This window comes from Sylvia atricapilla, chromosome 2 (genome assembly GCF_009819655.1).
Source record: "Sylvia atricapilla isolate bSylAtr1 chromosome 2, bSylAtr1.pri, whole genome shotgun sequence".
Classification (NCBI taxonomy): domain Eukaryota; kingdom Metazoa; phylum Chordata; class Aves; order Passeriformes; family Sylviidae; genus Sylvia; species Sylvia atricapilla.
Genome location: NC_089141.1, coordinates 101,046,041 through 101,063,678, shown reverse-complemented (window position 1 = coordinate 101,063,678; position 17,638 = coordinate 101,046,041). Strand labels below are relative to the sequence as shown.

The 17,638-nt window shown below is 38.3% G+C and overlaps 1 protein-coding gene across 5 annotated transcripts in view; it reads right to left on the bottom strand.

The window, feature by feature from the left end:
• CNKSR2 (connector enhancer of kinase suppressor of Ras 2) overlaps positions 1-17,638 on the bottom strand; it is a 205,222-nt gene that overhangs the window by 145,773 nt on the left and 41,811 nt on the right. For all 5 annotated transcript variants that reach the window (XM_066313957.1, XM_066313958.1, XM_066313959.1 and 2 more), the window contains exon 3: positions 10,915-11,117. In XM_066313957.1, the coding sequence (XP_066170054.1) occupies positions 10,915-11,117 (203 nt within the window). The remainder of the gene's footprint in view (positions 1-10,914; positions 11,118-17,638) is intronic.

The following is a 17,638-nucleotide window of genomic DNA, read 5'->3' as shown; positions in this document are numbered from 1 at the left end:
AAAAGTAGAAAGCTGGCTTGCTTTCTAGCGGTACTGATAAAATGGATTTGGTTAGTGAAGCTGGCAGTCATCTGATTTGTGGACTACAAGCCTCTCAGTCTATAAACCCATATATGTGATCTATATTCTTTATTCAAGAAGCAGCCAAACACTAGGCAGAACTGTTATTCTCCCTAAGAAGAGCCAGGAGCTTGACTTTATAAGTGCTGTAAATGAGGGGTTTATGGGCATTATTAGCATCACAAAGATGGCATTTGTCCCTAATGTACCTGCTTCAAACATGTAAAACAAACAAAAAAAAACCAGGTGGTGTTGGAACCCTGGAAGCTGAGAATTTCGGGCTCTCTGTGCTAAAAGGCACTGGCCCTCAAGCAAAGCACTACATTTGACCTGAGGCCATGGAACAGGCTTCTGAAATTGAGTGATAACACTGGGATTATGGTGTGTAGTTTGAATAGAAGTGTGTGATATCACAGGGTGCAAAACTTAGGATTTAAGGTTTTAGTATATAGTAATATAGAGAGAGCAAGATGGAGGATTTGGAGAGTTGGCTAAGTTCTTTCACCTTCTTCTTCATGGGTTTGGGTGGCGTTTTCTAACTGGGTGAAAAGGTCTGCATTGTGGACCATGGATGGTTGGTTACTGGTTTAAAAGTAAAAATAATATAGGTGTCATCTCGTTATTGGACAAATTATTCTTAAAATACCTTGGAAAGAGTTAGAGACAGAGCCATTTTCTAACTCTAGAATTAATTTTCTATTAATTCTGCTAAGAATTAATAAATAAGCCTAAACATGAGAAAACTGCATCTCCCGTGCTTTAATCCCAGACCTAACAGAAGAAAAGAAGATGAAAACCTCAAAAGGTGATAGTGTGGTAGTCTTTAAATTAGGATGGGTGACTAATCCTTTCCCCAACTGGCTTCTATCATCACTTCACACAAAGCTGCATATACCTTGAAGAGTTTTACAGCCCTGCTTGGTATTATGCCTTCCTTACCTAAGCCTAAAGACATTTCCAGTACAAAGAACTTTGCTATAAGCAAGTCCAAGTGACAGCTGTAAATACTCTGGTTCTACTGGTACTAACAGGTTTCTAAATTACAGTAATTCTAACACAAAATTACTGAAATTTTAGTGCAGGCAGATGTAGAATTGTCCATTAATAACCCTATGTGAACTCCCCCATCTCTGATGGCTCCATCTCAAGCTCTCTTTTTTTCTCCAAGGCTCACAATCCAGCCCTGATGGTTCGTAAGACAGAACTACCTCTGAGGTGCATATGTAAGTCTAGCAGCTTTAATTTTTTAAAATACATCACAACATGACATACACTTTCTGCCTTTATTTTCTAGAGAGAAAACCAGTAGATTCTTTTAAAATGAAAGTACAGACATTGGAAGCTAAGGTAAGTTCTAAAAGGTGCTTTATGTAAGTTATTTGACACAGACGCACACTCACAATCCAGAGCCCAAGTTGTCTGCAGCATATGACAACAGTACAGTAGGTATACACTTGAGCAGGCCAACCCACAGGCACACACAAAGATTATTTCTGAAGTTTAGCAGATATATAGATATGAACATATTAAAGGATATTGAAAGGAAATTGAATTGCTTGGTTATGAACCATAACTGAGTTCAAGAAGTATTTGGACAATGCTTTCAGGCACATGGTGTCATTCTTGTGGTATCCTGTACAAGGCCAGGAGTTAGACTCAATGGTCGTGATGGGTCTCTTCCAACTCAGGTGAGATTCTCTAAAAACTGTGTTTAAAGAAGTACATTCATCAAGATATACAAAAATACTGACTTTTCCTTCCGTAATTGTAACTGTTGAGGTTCTGAAATCTACCTGAAACCTTGATTTAAAAAGGTAATGTTCATTTAGGAACTTACTTTTATTAAAGAGGAATGGAATCAAACCAGCAAATGGTATTATTTTACTTTAAGTATGGGTGTTAATACAATCAGATTCTGAAATTACACAACTGGAATCTATTTGACATTTCACAGCCTCCAGCATTTCTCTAAACAAAATCACACAGTAGGCTTTGGCTTCTAACACCGCGTCATCTTCCCTCATAGTTTTGTAATTCAGTTTGGTTTCACGGTTCATGAGGAAAATAATGGTATTTTCTACCATCATTTCTCTTAGTGAAGATCATTAGAAACGCCCCAAATAAACTTCATTCACTTTAAAGACCAGGCAAAGGGACTGAGATGTTACTCATTTCAGTTCCATTTAAGTTATCACAGGGAAGGCTTACTGGCAACAGCATGTCAAGCAGGCAGCAAGGGTGTCAGCAGAAGAGAGAAGATTACTCCAAAACAACTAAGATGTAAGATTTGGCGAAGTGCTTCACAACTAAGAAAGATAAAGAGACAGGTCCATGTTTTACATAAACTCTGCTCCTGCAGAAAATCTAAGGGATCCTCCAATTGCCTCCTCTGCAGGTCTCTGTAGCTCTTAAACCAACTTCCTTGTATCAGTTGCCTCTCTGGGGTATTGCTGTAAACTGGACCACTAAAACTGCAGTTCCTTTTCTTCCCCCTTCCCAGTTCAGACCACATCCCTGCAGGCAGTCTGCATGCACAACTACACAGCTACTATCACATAAGCAGCTGGACAAAAGCTGAGGGCCTCTCTAAATATTTGCCTCCAAAGGAAAGATATTTTGGTATTCCATCCCGAGCCTCAACTTCAGCAGGTAAGGTCCAGCAAACAGTGTAACAACATGCCAGCAGTTTCAACCAAAATAGCCACAGAAACTTCACTGTAGGATTACTGACTGGATTTCACAAGACAAACACCAATCCAACAAAAAATCTCTTCATTGGTAATATACCCATTGTTTATCATTTTAGTACAGCACAATATTATTGACTGTGAATAGATGAATCAATTTGCATAAATGCAAATAAAGCCTACATATACTGTAACTTCAGTTGGCTGCTAAAACACTTTCCTCCTCAAGACATGCACCAAATAAGAAAATCCCTCTTTCATGAGACAAGTTCTCTCTTCTTAAAAAACTATATATCCATTGGCTTGGCAGAGCCATTTCTATCCTTTCAATTTCTACGCTTTTCTTTCAAAGCCACATTTTTCACAGTCCCTTGGACCTTCAGGTCAGAGGTACCTCATCAGCTCCAGTGAAGAAAATTCCCTGAGAAAAAAAAATGGCTATTTTCAACACATGTGCTGTCCAGTTTGGTGCTTTTAAAATTAAACAAGAACTAAAGAACTGCCTTGGACTTGGGGCCACATGTTGCCCCACTTCCTGCTGTAACACTGATCTCAGTGTCTAATTGTCTCACCTCTCAAAGTCATTTCCAAGATATTTTCAATACACATTTCCCTCTTTGTGGAACATTCTTTACTGTTTCTCTTGTAATTTGTTATCCCTTCAACACTCTGATTTTCTTTGCAACACCCACATGAAAACACCTTTGCAACTCCACAACACACCTACCTGATCACATGCCCTTTCCACTCATTTCCTCTTCCAAACCTCTGCTGGTTTCTCCTTTTCATTATTTGTCTAACCCTTCTATACCTGATATCTTCACAAAAATAAATTTACACAATCACATGAATGCAAACACCTGCAGGGTATTTTTGCCTATAGTCTCACATTTTCTCCATCCTTCTCCTTTCTAACATTTGAAGCCATTAGTTATTTTCAAACCCCTTTCACAAATTAGTGAAAGTGGGTAATAGGTTTCAAGGATAATTAAGTTCATAGACATTTTGTGATCATGAACACAGCTTGGAAAAGTGGGAACTTGTAAATTTTTCCACAGTGTAAACCCACACTGTTACCCTTTGCCTTATGAGACACCAGAGCAAGATGAAGAGCTTCAAAACACCTCATCCACAGGGAAAAAACATTGGTGCTTACTTACTATTTTTTTTAAACACTAAAGTCAATCAACTTCAATGCCCTGATCTATAGGATGTAAGGTTTTCCTAAGACAAGGCATGAAAAAGCTATTGGTTCTTCTCACACTTTTTTAAACCAGTGTTTGACAGAAATAATCTAACACCTCTAAAATGTGAATTTGATTATAAACATGTAATGTAGGCTGCAACACACATGAACTAAGACCTAATACGCATTTTTAGCAGTATCAGCATCTTTCAGAATGAAAAAAAAAATCATTATATTATCGAACATTCATTAATGAAGCCACCCTGAAGGACTGGTAGAAAAACCAGCCACATCAACACAGCACAGCTAATTCCATCACAGAATTAAGAAATAATACAATTCAACAGCTATTAATAGTCACAACTACTGATTGCACATGAAGAAAAATCCTTCAAAAACAATTAAATATTTGAAGGAGATGAGTACCCTCCATATTTCTACATTATCAACTTTTTTGTCCTCATTCTTTTGCTTCCTCATCTTTCTTCTTCAGATAACATTAAGGGAAAATAATACATAGAAATAACAATTTCACTTTAAAAAGTTGCTATTTGGACAAATACAGACTGCTGTTAGTAAAAACATAACCCAAACCAAAAATTAACATTATTTCACCACTAGTTGTAGTACTGAGATATTTTATAACAATAGACACTGTGAGCATTTTAAAACCAACATCATTCTTATTTTAGCATCCTAGCAAGGGAAAACATCCTCACAGCCCTTGGATTAAATGCAATGGTTCCAAATCTTTCAAAGAGAGAGGCAACCAGGTCAGTACTATAACTCAGTCTTCAAAGGCAACCAACATATTAAGGTCAAATAAAATTCTGAATGCACAATACTGTTGTATATACACTTTGCCTAAACCCATCTAAGATTCATAGTTTTAAGCTTTCATAAAGCAAACATTTCATTTGTATTTCTAATGAATGGCTTTTATGTAGAATCAGGAAAGAATTCAGCAAAAATCACACTGGATAAAGGAATTCTTTAAATTAGTTCTCTATTAAACCTTTACAGCTGTTCCAGGAGCACAATACAGTTAACTACCATAGCATTCTGAGGCAGCACTTACTGACAGGTTTGGTATACCATTCAAAAAAGCAAAAAAGGGAAATGGATAAAGGAAACAAGATTCAAAGGTTTAAGACTAAAACCCAGTTGACATAGTGTAGTATTGGTGTGGTGAGTAAAGGACAGCTAAAAGTCTTTTGTTTCTTTTTGCTTGGGTTTTCATTTGTTTACTCCCACCATCCTGTGTGTAAAGCAGATTTACCCTGTCAGGACAAGTAATAACCAAGCACAGTTAACAGGACTGTATGAACTCTCTTATAAAGGAGACTCTACATCAGTAACACTTTCTTTGTAAGTAAGAAGTTATGGGCTCACAAACAGTGCACTTCTTCACTGAAAACTACAAAACAGCCACACCATAAACATCAAAAGGGTTCATTCACCAAAAACAATGAGGCAAAGAAAGCCAGCTGAACACATTCTACCTACAATGGACAGAAATGTATGCACTGAATATGTCACCATGGTTAAAAGAAGGACATCCACTTTGGAGTGGGGAACATGCTCTCCTACTACAATGCTTTCATACAACGCAGACTTAAAGAGTCTACTAAATCTGAACAGCTAGAATTGTTCAGTCACAAACCAAGAGCATTTACATCACTGCAGCCTGCACTCCTCTGACACATCAAAGCATCACCAAAAAAGCCCATGGTGTAGGGCCTCAATATCCTGTTCTGCCATCAGCCACTAAAGCATTCAAATGTCCTTAACTTCAGGCACAGATTTCACTCTCATTGAATAGGATTTATGTACAGATTCATCTGCTTCGCAGAACTGTAGCAATTTAAGCTTGTACCAAAATAATTTGCCCACCTGAGGTTTAGAAGTTATAGGATTACACCCCACTACTCTGTGAATGACCCTAAAAGCAGACCTAGACTTGCCAAAAAGGCCTTCTACTGTGTCATTTTACATTTTTTACATATGTCAGCAATTTTACCATATATTTTATATAATCAAAATTTCTATTTACACTTAGGGTTTTTGTTAATCTTCATTTTTCATTTTGTTCATGTACTGTGTGTCCGGACAGCAGTGGTAAGTTAATCAGACTGAGGCATATTTGTCAGCCTGCTAGCTTTTCTCTGGCCACAGCACTAAAAGTCTTGAACACAGAAATCTATCTCCACAAAATCTCTTTGTTCCTCCTACTTAGACTGCAGTGTAATCTGCAGCAGCATTTTAAGTTTTTTATTTCCAAAAAGGGGATAGTGCTAGTGTGAAAAACAAGAGCTACAGAAGAGTTGCTGTGAAAGACATATTGAATCTCTGCCCACACAGATGGCTGAGTCAAACACTACACTAAAAAATCCAGTGGTGCTTGACAAATCCTAATGCACGACCATTAAAATCTGTGACACAACAACAGACGCAATGTTGGAGTAGTTACCTCATGGGAAGCTGACTGTATTTCTTAACTCAAGAGAAAAAATAACTACCACATTATCTTAGCCTCTCTTCAATGAGGACTCAAGTAAAGCCCTAAAAACCAGTCCTTCTTTACTCCTATTCTCTAAGTCTGTATTTATAGTTTATACAGATACTAGTCCTATTGTTAAGATCCAAAATATTCTATTGATGCTGCATAACACACACAGTATAAGGAGTCCTTGCTTCAGATAACATGGCCCAAACATTAGACCAAACAAGAAGAACCCCAGCACAACTACAAATCCTTTCCTTGCTTAGTGCAATCTGCAGGAAATACAGATTTCCCGGGATTTTTGGAAAACACAACAAAAACAACTGAAGTGTGGTGAAGGTGAATGAAGAGAACATATCAAACCAGGAACATGGAAGATGACATTACCAGAAGTTTGTGCTGGCAGAGCAAGGAGAGAAATGGAAAGAGACAAAGCTCACGAAGGCTGTCATCAAATGTCAACTCAGTTCAGGTTTGCTAAGGATCCTTCCTCTTCCACAAAGAGCAATACAGTTCTTCCTAGTCAAGACTACAGTAATGAGCTGTACCTGTTAAATCCAGCTGTCCCATAAAGAAAAACATATGACATACAGTGGGATTTGAAGAACAATGAGGTCCAAATCCTTTTGCTCTCAAGGCTGTCTTCACTCTACAGCAGCTTCTGACTCATCAAGAGACAAATTCAACACTCCAAGTTGTGCCAACTTCTGAAGAAGATACAACCTTCTGTCTGCCTTTCAGGTGGTCTGCTAAGATCTGGGAGAAAATGTCTTGGCTGAATCTGAGCACCCTTCCTTTAAGACTCATCACAATTTCAGTACTGCAACCAACAGGTATCAGCAAATTAGTAGAAAAGGAATGAGCTGGGAGTACAGTAAAAGACCAGCTGTGTCCTAATCAGAAAGCTGTTTATAAGCACTGGTAAATGCTCCAAACTTGAGGCTCAGAAAAATTTTCTGGGATCCCTATGATATCATTGCTTTCCATTTTTTGACTGCCTCTAGATAACAACTGAAAAATTTTAACTGTGTCATTGAAGATACAAATAACATGGTAAAATTCTAACAAAATTTTGTTAAAGATGGAAAAAAGTAGCTTTGGCTCTCAAAATCCTTGAGGTATTCATGTTGCCTTTAGATAACGAAAGCCATGGACAGGAAATGGATACTTAATTCAGAAATTTCAGAGGCAGTGAAAACCAACATATCCACACATAAAGCAACATTCTACTAAGTGTTTTTCAGGTGGATTTTAAATGTGTGCTCTAAGAATGAAACCTTAACTGAAATAAATATGTGTAATTTCAATTCCAATTAAATGTGCAGATACTACTGGACATACTAGTGCACAGAAAAAATATTTTTATGAGGTTGAAAACAGCTTTACGCCACAAAATTGCAACACATTCATAGTGCAAATCCAAAGTAGTGAATTTATAAAAGCAATCCTAATTTAATCGTGCATTTTTAAATCTTTCTCACCAGGATGGAGTGAATCAGCCCTATAAAAGGAAGAAGAATTTCCAGGAATCTGACACATCAGAGAAAAAGGACAACAAAGAAAGGTGATGTGTATCACTATTCCAAAGAATACAACTTTAATGAATTACAGGAGCAAAGACTGAACAAAATGCCACTGATTTATCTGGAAATGTAGATGATGTGACTGACTGTAATTCCTGAGAAGTATCACGGGAAATATTTCAATGCCAAGTTGTTCTGCACATCAGGTAAGTAGTTTGTTGCTATAACCTGAAGTGTGGGTTTCCATCTGTCTAAACTGCGTTAAGCATCAAGTAGAAATGCATCACCCTTTCATGAAAGACTCACGGTTTTTCACAAAGGTGCAGATCTTGTCAGGAAATTTGCGTGGAACAATTTTAAGATTAGGGAGAAAGTATAAAATGAAAAGTTTAAAAGCTTTGAATTCTCCTGAAAGAGGATACATTTTGCATGCTGAGAAAGTAACAGGAAGTTAACGGATCAGTTTGATGCAGTTTCCTTACATGTTACTGCACAGTTATTTCATGCTCCTCAAAATCATCAGACAACTTCTTTTGAAACCAAAATCTGTATTAGGTTTTCCAGCTCCTAAATGAAACTAAACCAAAAGACTTAAAGCCTGGCAATAAAAGCTACCCTAATTTTAGTAAAACTCAATTTCTGACATAGATCTGGAAGTAGGACTGCTCCAGGCAAGGACCTGGAATAAAATGTCCTTGGATCTGCCCTGGACAGTAGCACTGCAAGACTACAGTGAAAGTAACTCAGCTAATCACAACTCTCACACTCCTCTGGATAATTGTGCTAGGCCTAACAAAGTCCTTTAAGATCTTAAGTGTCCCACAGAAACATCATAAACAGAGCACTCACTACAGCAACAAGTGAAGCACAACCTGCATGGAGTCATCACCATTCCCTGTGTATAAACCCCACATCACTGCATGCCTGTGAAAGCTGGAGCTGGTGCTCGCTGCTTTTCCCAGACATGACCTCAAAAACCACAGCACAGGGACAGACTAGCAGGGCTGTTACAATGGGGTGGACAACCCTAATGGCCACTTCATTCATCCTAATGGTTTACTCTCCCCGCTCACAACCCAGAGATGGAACTGGTACTAGAAAACAAACAACAACCTAAGATTTGGGGTACAGCTTTGATAGGAATACACAAATAAGGAAGAACTTCACCAAAATACCCAGAAGCTCACAAATCAGGGAAGTCTTAACATATTTTAGATAACATTTCTTAGAACCAGGTGTTTAGATCTTTGAAAGGACTTTCCTAGAAATCTGAATCCTTCTTTGGAGACTCAAGACAGCCTTCCTGAAAGTGTGATAGCACCATAATTGCCCTCATTTTTAACTTCTTGGAATTCCTGGGTCTGATCAGCAGTCACTTCATTTCAGCTAAATGCAAAAGTACATGCAGTGCACAGCACTACAATGACACACCAGCCCGGAGATGCAGATGTTTTCCAGTATTAATAACAACCTTCTTCTTGAATTTAAATTATTAAATTCATATTAAATTGCAAAAAAAAAAAATTTTCTTCAGTGTGTTAAATATGTATATATATGTATATGAAATTTACTTTCGAATAACAGACTATTAAAAAAACCCTCTAAAACCCATGAAACAACCAAAACTCAAAAAGAACTTTGACTTAGTAACTGCAGTTCCAATGAGAAACCAAACAAGATTATTTCTAAACAGAAATAAGTGGCAAAACCTGGCCTGTCTATGCAAAAGGACATGCTTTTCTACTCTTCTTTTTGTTTTAAAGCACAGTATGATATTTTGCTCTCTGCCAATAACGATTTTGCAGGGAGAAAAAGCGAAGCCTACAGGCATTCCAAGAACTAAATTTTTAGAGATAGAGTTAAAAATATACTACAAATTTTTCAAGTCTCAATACTATTCCTTCCATGAGATTGCACTATTTCTCTACACACCTAATATAAAATATCTGAAGAAAAATATAGGAGCCAAGTTTAGGTTCTCTGGGTTTCAGACTTGGGGAAAGGCTAGAGAGGGAGTAGAAAACAAGAAGCAATGGTAGCTGCAATCTGCTGAACAAACCAAAGAGTTTTTAGTTCAGCTTAAGAAGTTGAAAAGATTCAGGCCTCCATTTCATACGGAAATCATTTATGGGAGAGAAACCACTTCTCACAAAAATGAAAGACAAAACACACAGCAGTAAAACCAAATAATTCTGTTGGATCTGGAAAGCTACACGAAGATCATACTCCGAACAAAACTTCAGCTGCTGGAAAAAAGATACACCTTTAAATTAAGATAAGCCTTTTGTTTTCTCTGATGAAAATTCACTGTGATGCATTATGTAAAGACATACAGATAGACTAATTTCAATGCTTTAGGAATTTCAATGGTCATCTTAAATACCTGCATATTACTCTTGTTATAATTAGAAAAAGTCACAACAAATGTAGGAAAGGGGAGCACTTTAGTCCAGGTCCCACATATGCTTCCTAGGTAAGAGAGATAGAAGTGTAGAACAGTACCTCTAGAAAATCTTCACTGCTCTTTAAAAAAACCAAAACATAGCATTCATGTTTGTACACACACACACACACTCTGGAATTATATATTGACATCCATGTAATGAAAAGTATGATCAGTTTTGTGAATTTGATAGAATCAAAGTAATGAATAGGACTTATGCAGGTTAAATTGCTGCTTTATATTAGTTAAAAAATACATATATAACCTCATGATATCATCCTTTTGCTTTCCTGCATATATGTGTAGGGTCACGGTGCATTTGGAGGTATTGTATTGAAAAGCTAATCAGAATTGCATGCTGACATAAAAAAAAAAAAATTGGTACAAACATTCTCTCAGACCATGTGAATGAATTCTGCTTCCATTCAGTGTCCATGTTGCATTTCATAAAGAAGTTGGAGCTTGTTCATGTGTGTGATCTGGTTACCTGTGAGACATTTGGGAGATTTTACCTGTCCAACCAAGCCAGAAGACTTTTAGCTGCTCCAATCAGATCCACTACTGATGTCAGAAAATCATTTGGTAATTTACGACTGGTTCTTCCATCATAGTGACCACTCCTCCTTCTCCCAGTAATGAAGTTCTGCAGGTTTTTGGCAGATGCATTCAGTTTGTGAGAAAGGGTTTTTAGATTTTCAGTTTCCAAACCATAGTTCTGCATTGAAAAAAAAAAAAAAAAAAAAGAAAAGAAGGTTAGTTTTACAGATGAACACGAAGAACCAAGAACAGCAAGATTGATCTTCTACTTCAAAACTTAACCATTCCTAATAATTAAGACAGAAATACACCCACTCAGTAGTTTTTAAATGTATAGAATGTTCTGTTTCTGAAGTGCATAAAAAGAGAACAAAAGAAGAGCAAAATTATGAGTGATCCTTTAGCTTGTTCTAAGTGTATTGAGAAAAACATCTCAAAGGAAATGCCTAGTCTGGAAAACTGTTTTTCAAAGCAGTGCATCACTGTCAGTAGATCAAAGAACAGTGTGGGTTGGAAGGGACCTTCAAGATCATCTTGTTCTAACACCCCTGCCACAGACTCCTTTTACTAGAGCAGGTTGCTCAGAGCCTCATCCAACCCAGCCTTGATCAGAGGGCTCTCCCTGTAGACCTGATGATCAGGGATCAGTACCCCATGTCCGTAGTCACAATAATTCCCGAGATACACCTGGCACCAGGGCTGGCAACCAGCAGAAGTATGGACATGGTGTGACACTAAATTGGTTTTGTTGGCTTCAGAGATCTAAGTAAGTTAATTAACAAACTTCTATTCTTTTTAGCAGTAAAGGACCACCACAATCACAGACCAGAGAACACAGTGCTGCCCTGCTCAACCTCTATTTCACTCATTTAAAATCCAGTTCTAAACATTGTTTCCATTTAAGAGTCAACCTCTTAAATTACATTCCTTAGCTGTGCAATAGAGACAGAAATACCTATGCAGAAATACTAACAAACAGTATTAAACAATATTAACAAACAGGAGCTGGAAATCCTTCAAAAGTACAAATGTTACCAAAACAGCACTCAAGAATGCCCTGATTTAATGTTCAATTAAAATATAATATAGTACCATTAGTGATTTGTCATTTCTATAAAAGATTTGTTTTCCTCACACACACAAAGAGTGACAGAGTTTTTACAAAAAGGACTTATTCGCCTTTGCAAAGGAACAAGCAATTGCACAAACTTGAGTTTAGTACTCCTCTAAGAGAATTATGGAATTTTGAAGGTTCTCATTTTAGCCACATCACAGGGTGATAGCATAGGGTGCTGACAGCTTACTCAGTTGACAATGGAATGGGCTACTCATTACAGAACATGGACCATTTCCTACCACAAACAGTGAAGTAGAATGCACAAAGCCCCACAGGTGCACACAGAAAAATCTACTCCCTAATGACACTCTGTGACCTCCCCAGCTCTCCTCCCATGCCTCTCTGTCCAAAAGGAGAGATGGCAGAAGGGATAAGCTTACAATGCTATTCTAAAATTGCTGAAGGTTATTTACCTTAGTATTTTTTCTATAAGAACTGGGGCAGAGGGTGGCCAGGTAGTGAATATTTACAGCAGTTGTCATGCTCTCAATCCAAACCATTTACTAAATGAATTTAATCCTCTTTTACTACACAGGGACTGCAGGAACATTATACTGAAGCCATTCCCAGTGAGCCCCCAGCCCTCACAGAACATCCACTCCCATGGCAATGGGGGTTCACGACGGAGAGACTACAGCACACAGCTCATCTGCCATCTCCAGCCAGCTGTGTGTGCTTGGAGACTGAACACACTTTGTGATGGAGCCACTCAGCCAGCACCACCCTTCCACAGCAGAGAACACACTTGGGAACTCAAAGCTCAAGGGAGCACCGACCATATACTAAGGTTGCACTTTATAAGCCATTACTGGAACTTCTGTGAACATTCCTATCTTGGGCAAGGAAGGCTTTGCAGGCATGTTTCTCAACTACACTGATGTCATCCCTTGCCACCACATTCAGCCCCAATTAGACAAACTTTATGTTTGGGCAGTGACTTTTCCACCATGTAAATATTCAAAAGCAATTATACAACAGATAGCATTAGGTCATAAATAAAAAATTACAAGATGAAAACAATTAATTGGGATTGAAAAGTAAAATGTACTTTATTATGCAGCTAAATGGCTCATAACTAATAACTTATTAAATCAGTCCCAAGTAAAGAGATAAACATCAGATAAAAATATATCTTTTGTTTTCTGCAGCTTTCAGTGCTTGGTCTGGCTGAGGGAGCACGATGGGGAATGAGGAGTGAGTAGGAGTAAGTCTGAAAAAGATAACAGGTTTGTTCTTACTTCATTCTGCTTCTTGCGCATCTAACTCATTTTGGCAAAATTAATGGGGAAAGAAACAAATGAAAGATATTCCGGATGAATGATAAGTCACCAAAAATGTCTGAAAGACCAGCTGAAGCAAAGCCCACCACAAGCAAGCCCCAAGAACATGGCACTCACACCCCCAAACATGGAGGGTACAACCACAGGCCTCCTCGCAGGGCTGCCTTCTTTCTGACACACTGAAATGCTGAACTTCTTAATTCAGCAGGCTGTTACTAAAGAGCCAAGTGTGATTATCCAAATATAAAACTAAGGTGGGCGAGGCAGGGGCTGTGTGGGGAAGGTGCCATACGAGCCCAGGCACCTTCTTGTCACCCCAGCCACAGCTGGGGGAAACCACACTGAGGACAAGGGTGGATCAAATCGGTCCTCAACAACCCCAGATTATCTCAACTCCCCCTCTTTTGCCATCTCCTCTCTGTCACCTTGCTGTACCTCATCTGCTTGGACAGGCCAGTGCTGGTTCCCAGCCTGTTCAGGGGATCCATGCCCAGCCCAGCGGCAGCCCCGGCAGGCAGTGCACAGACCTCCAGTATCACCAGAAAGGAAAGCACCAGAAGAGAAAATCTGCACACTGCAGATCAAGCAAAACAACACTCAGGTTTTTTCTACAATAGGAAAACAGGCTGCATTTATGTATATGCTCCTTTAGAAAATCAGCTACAAAACCTTAGTGGCTTCCTCTTAATATCTAAGTGATGGCCACCTACAGCCTCATTCTTTTTCAGATGCCTTTTTTCACCATCATATATGAGGGAAGGAAGCGGGAGCATTAACAGATTCAAAGCCTGTTTTCACACATATTTTATCAAAGGTGTGTGTGTTCTTTAACATAAAACACTGAGCCTAAACCACATGTAAATTCAGTCTTACAAGAGGATGGCACTGACTTTGGTAAAGCTTCCACCTGCAATATCATACAGATAAAGACAGAAATGGAAAATACAGAGATAAATTTCAGGCAAAATGTATTTTGGGGCAGCTGTGTTAATTGAAGCCTTTAAGCAGAAGGATTCTAAAGCAGCAGCCAAGCTAACAAAATCCTCACTTTGTTTATCACTAATATTTCTGATCCATATTAAAAGCGACCAGAGCTGCATGTTCTAATACTGGGAAAAAGCTTGCTTCAGTACCAACTTCCAAGTTTAATCATACTTTATATTCAATAATATACTATTAGCAATAGGGTTTTCTTAGAAATGCACTGCGCTTATTTTCAAGCACTGTAAGAAGATAATTGCAGGCAAAGGAGACAGTTCTTTGTTTTCCCCTAGTTTGCATTTAGCCAGCACTACCCAAGTTGCACTTTCATCAGCCAAAATACATCCAGTCACTGAAAGAACCACAAAGAAAGCTCTGCATGCCTGCAGAGATTAGGAGAAGTGACACAAGTCTGGGCATCCACTTCCTCAATGGGAGGCCACAGAGAGTCTTCAGAGATACCCTGCCTCAACAGAAAGGGCTCTAATGGAGTCTCTTCTGGCAAGCATAAAACAAGAACTTGATGAAGCTGAACTACACAGAGTAATAGCTTGTCAGCAGGTGTCTGAACTAAAGGTGGTGGGAGCTATTAATAGACATCTTACCTGCTAATTACTTTTCTGTGGCTTCACATGACTGAGTGAGGAATTGTAGCTCTTTTCTTCACATGCTGACAAGCAGGAGCTCTAATCACCCCTGATGTGTTTTGCTTGGTATTTTTGTGAGAAGAGCCAGCCTGATCCCTCTGCCAGCCCATCCTTGCACCAGCACCCCAAGGATGGGAAGAGAGTTGACAAGCCAAATGTGGAAGTAAAGCAAAATTTTCTTTAACTAGCTTGATCAATGTTCAGTAATTGTGTTCCTTTCTTCTTTCAATTAAAAAAAAATGGTAGTTTAGACCTCATCTTTTTCCTGTGTTAAACTCACTTGATTCTTGTTGGCAGGGAAGTGCATCTGACAGTGTTAACACAGGTTGAAAAGTGTTCCTAACTCATACAATGCTAACTGTCTCTGCTGGCTTAGACAGACTGTCTAGAAGATGCCAGGACTTTAGTTTAGGGTACTTTTATACCATTTCAAGTGCAAGGCCATCTCAGCTACCTAAATAAGCCAAGGTCAGATTTAAACACAGTACAGCGTGCAACACAGACATAACCAGAGTCCCATTAACAAATCCAGAAATCCCTTAGAACAACTGTCTCAATCACAACTTTGATGCAACCATGAATACCTCTATGTCTCCAAGCACAAATGCTGTATCAATTTCAGTGACACTATTTAACTCTTACAAACACTTGCAAGACAGGGAAAGGAGCATATGTCCTTCTCTGCCTACATTTCTAAATCTCTGTGTCTCCTCTTCAGCCCAGAAAGCTGAAAACCTTATGGAACAAAATGAAAACTATACTGCTGGAAACCATGTGGAGCAGAAGGCATGCAGAGACCAAGGTTAATTTCTACTGAAGAGACACAAGATGGGAACTGAAGATGTTACTGTAATACTGGTGCTTGTGGGGAAGAAGAAAACAAAAGCAGTCTCTTCCCCAGACAGTGGAGTGGATAGCAGTGCTGACATTGATTCATTCCTGCTGCTCCTCTGCTGAAGGCAATCATGACTGTATAAGCTAAGAAGACCATGAAGGTTTATTTGAATTTGGTAAATATTTTTGTAACACACACAAAAATATATTTTAAAGAAGAAAATTGCAACCTTTTGAAAAGACAAATTTTATAGTCTAGATAGCTGTACTGAGCAATAAATTATGTGTAAAGAAGTGCAACTTCTCAATTACATCTAATATATCTTAGTAATAAGGATAACTATCGCAAGGATGAAATAATAAGTTTTCTGTCTAATGCTATAAAAAGTCATTTTCCACTTATTCACAGGATGAACACTGGAGTTTTAGGCAAGAATAGCATATGGCTGCTAAGAAATGGACTTAAAATCACCTCAGGTGTGTTTAATTCTTCTCCTCACTATCTTTCAGTGCATTCATCTTCCACACTTAATTCTTGAGTATCCTTTCTGTATGTATTATTTATTTGCTTTTTAAAAAGCGACTTGGAAAGTTCATAGGGTCCTCATTTCTTGAAAAGCCTGAGGGATATTTGAAAAGCCTGAGGAATATTTTAAATGAATTATCAAAACAGCATCTCCTGGATACCACAAGGCAGCCATTTCAAAACCACACCTGAAAATTTTTGGTGGACAAAAATTCACCAAGAAAAGTTCCACCCTTCGCCTCCAAAGGTGATTTTAAAAATAAACAAAATGGATCTGAATCTCGTTCTCCAAAACATTTGGCTGAACACATCCCACAAAGTATGAGGCAGATAGCTTACCAGCCCAAAGCTGCTAGCAACTGATATCACAGCTTGTCATATGGAAGGTGCCTTATGTAACTTTATACCTCATCAGATCTGCCTACAACATATATTTCTAACGGCCCTTCCTCCAGCATCTCGAAATGCCAACACTAAGGTTATCTCTCCTTCAAATAGCACTGACATATGGGGTAATTTAGAAGTGCACAACACATGATCCTAACACATCTGTTTCATAAACACAGAATAAGGAGATAAGGACAGAAACCCCAGATAGCTCAAAGGACACTTAGCAGTTACTGCAATTATTAAATACACACTAATTAAAAGGCAAGCGGTTTCAAAGAGTGTAAATGTTCGTTCCAAATGTTTACAGTCAGAAAAACACTCAGGTGCATGATACTTCCAGCCTTATAGAACCCAGGAAAGATTCACAGTCATCATCATTATCTCCTTTCTTGAAAAATGTCCTTCTTTTTCTACACCACAATCAAGCAACACATCAAAAAGCCCAGCCCTGGCCATGCTTTGTAGCACTAATAGAGCAATTATATAAACTATTCTTCTTTCTCTTATTCAATCAACAGACTCTGAAAGACCAAGTGCTCATTACCTTTTTGTTTTTTTACTTTCTTTGTCTCTAATTTTGTCCCTAGCTTGCCCAATATCTTATTTCTCCACAATTTGAACTACCAGTTCCATATCTAGTTACATGCATTTCCAAAAGTCTTAAACAGCTAATCCACAGTTTAAAACCATTTAATCAGAAAGGAAGTACTGTACAAACACACTACCTTTTAAAAACATTTTACATTGTAACAGCTCTTTTTATCCAGCCTGCTTTTAACTGGGGGGTTACAGCTTTGTAAATGTCCCTCCCAACCCATGCCATGCTATGCCCCTATAAACCAGGGTATGTATTATGTATTTCATACTTGCCCAAACCTCCAAGCAGTCTGAAGAGAAAAAAAAAAAAAAAAACACCCAAAACAA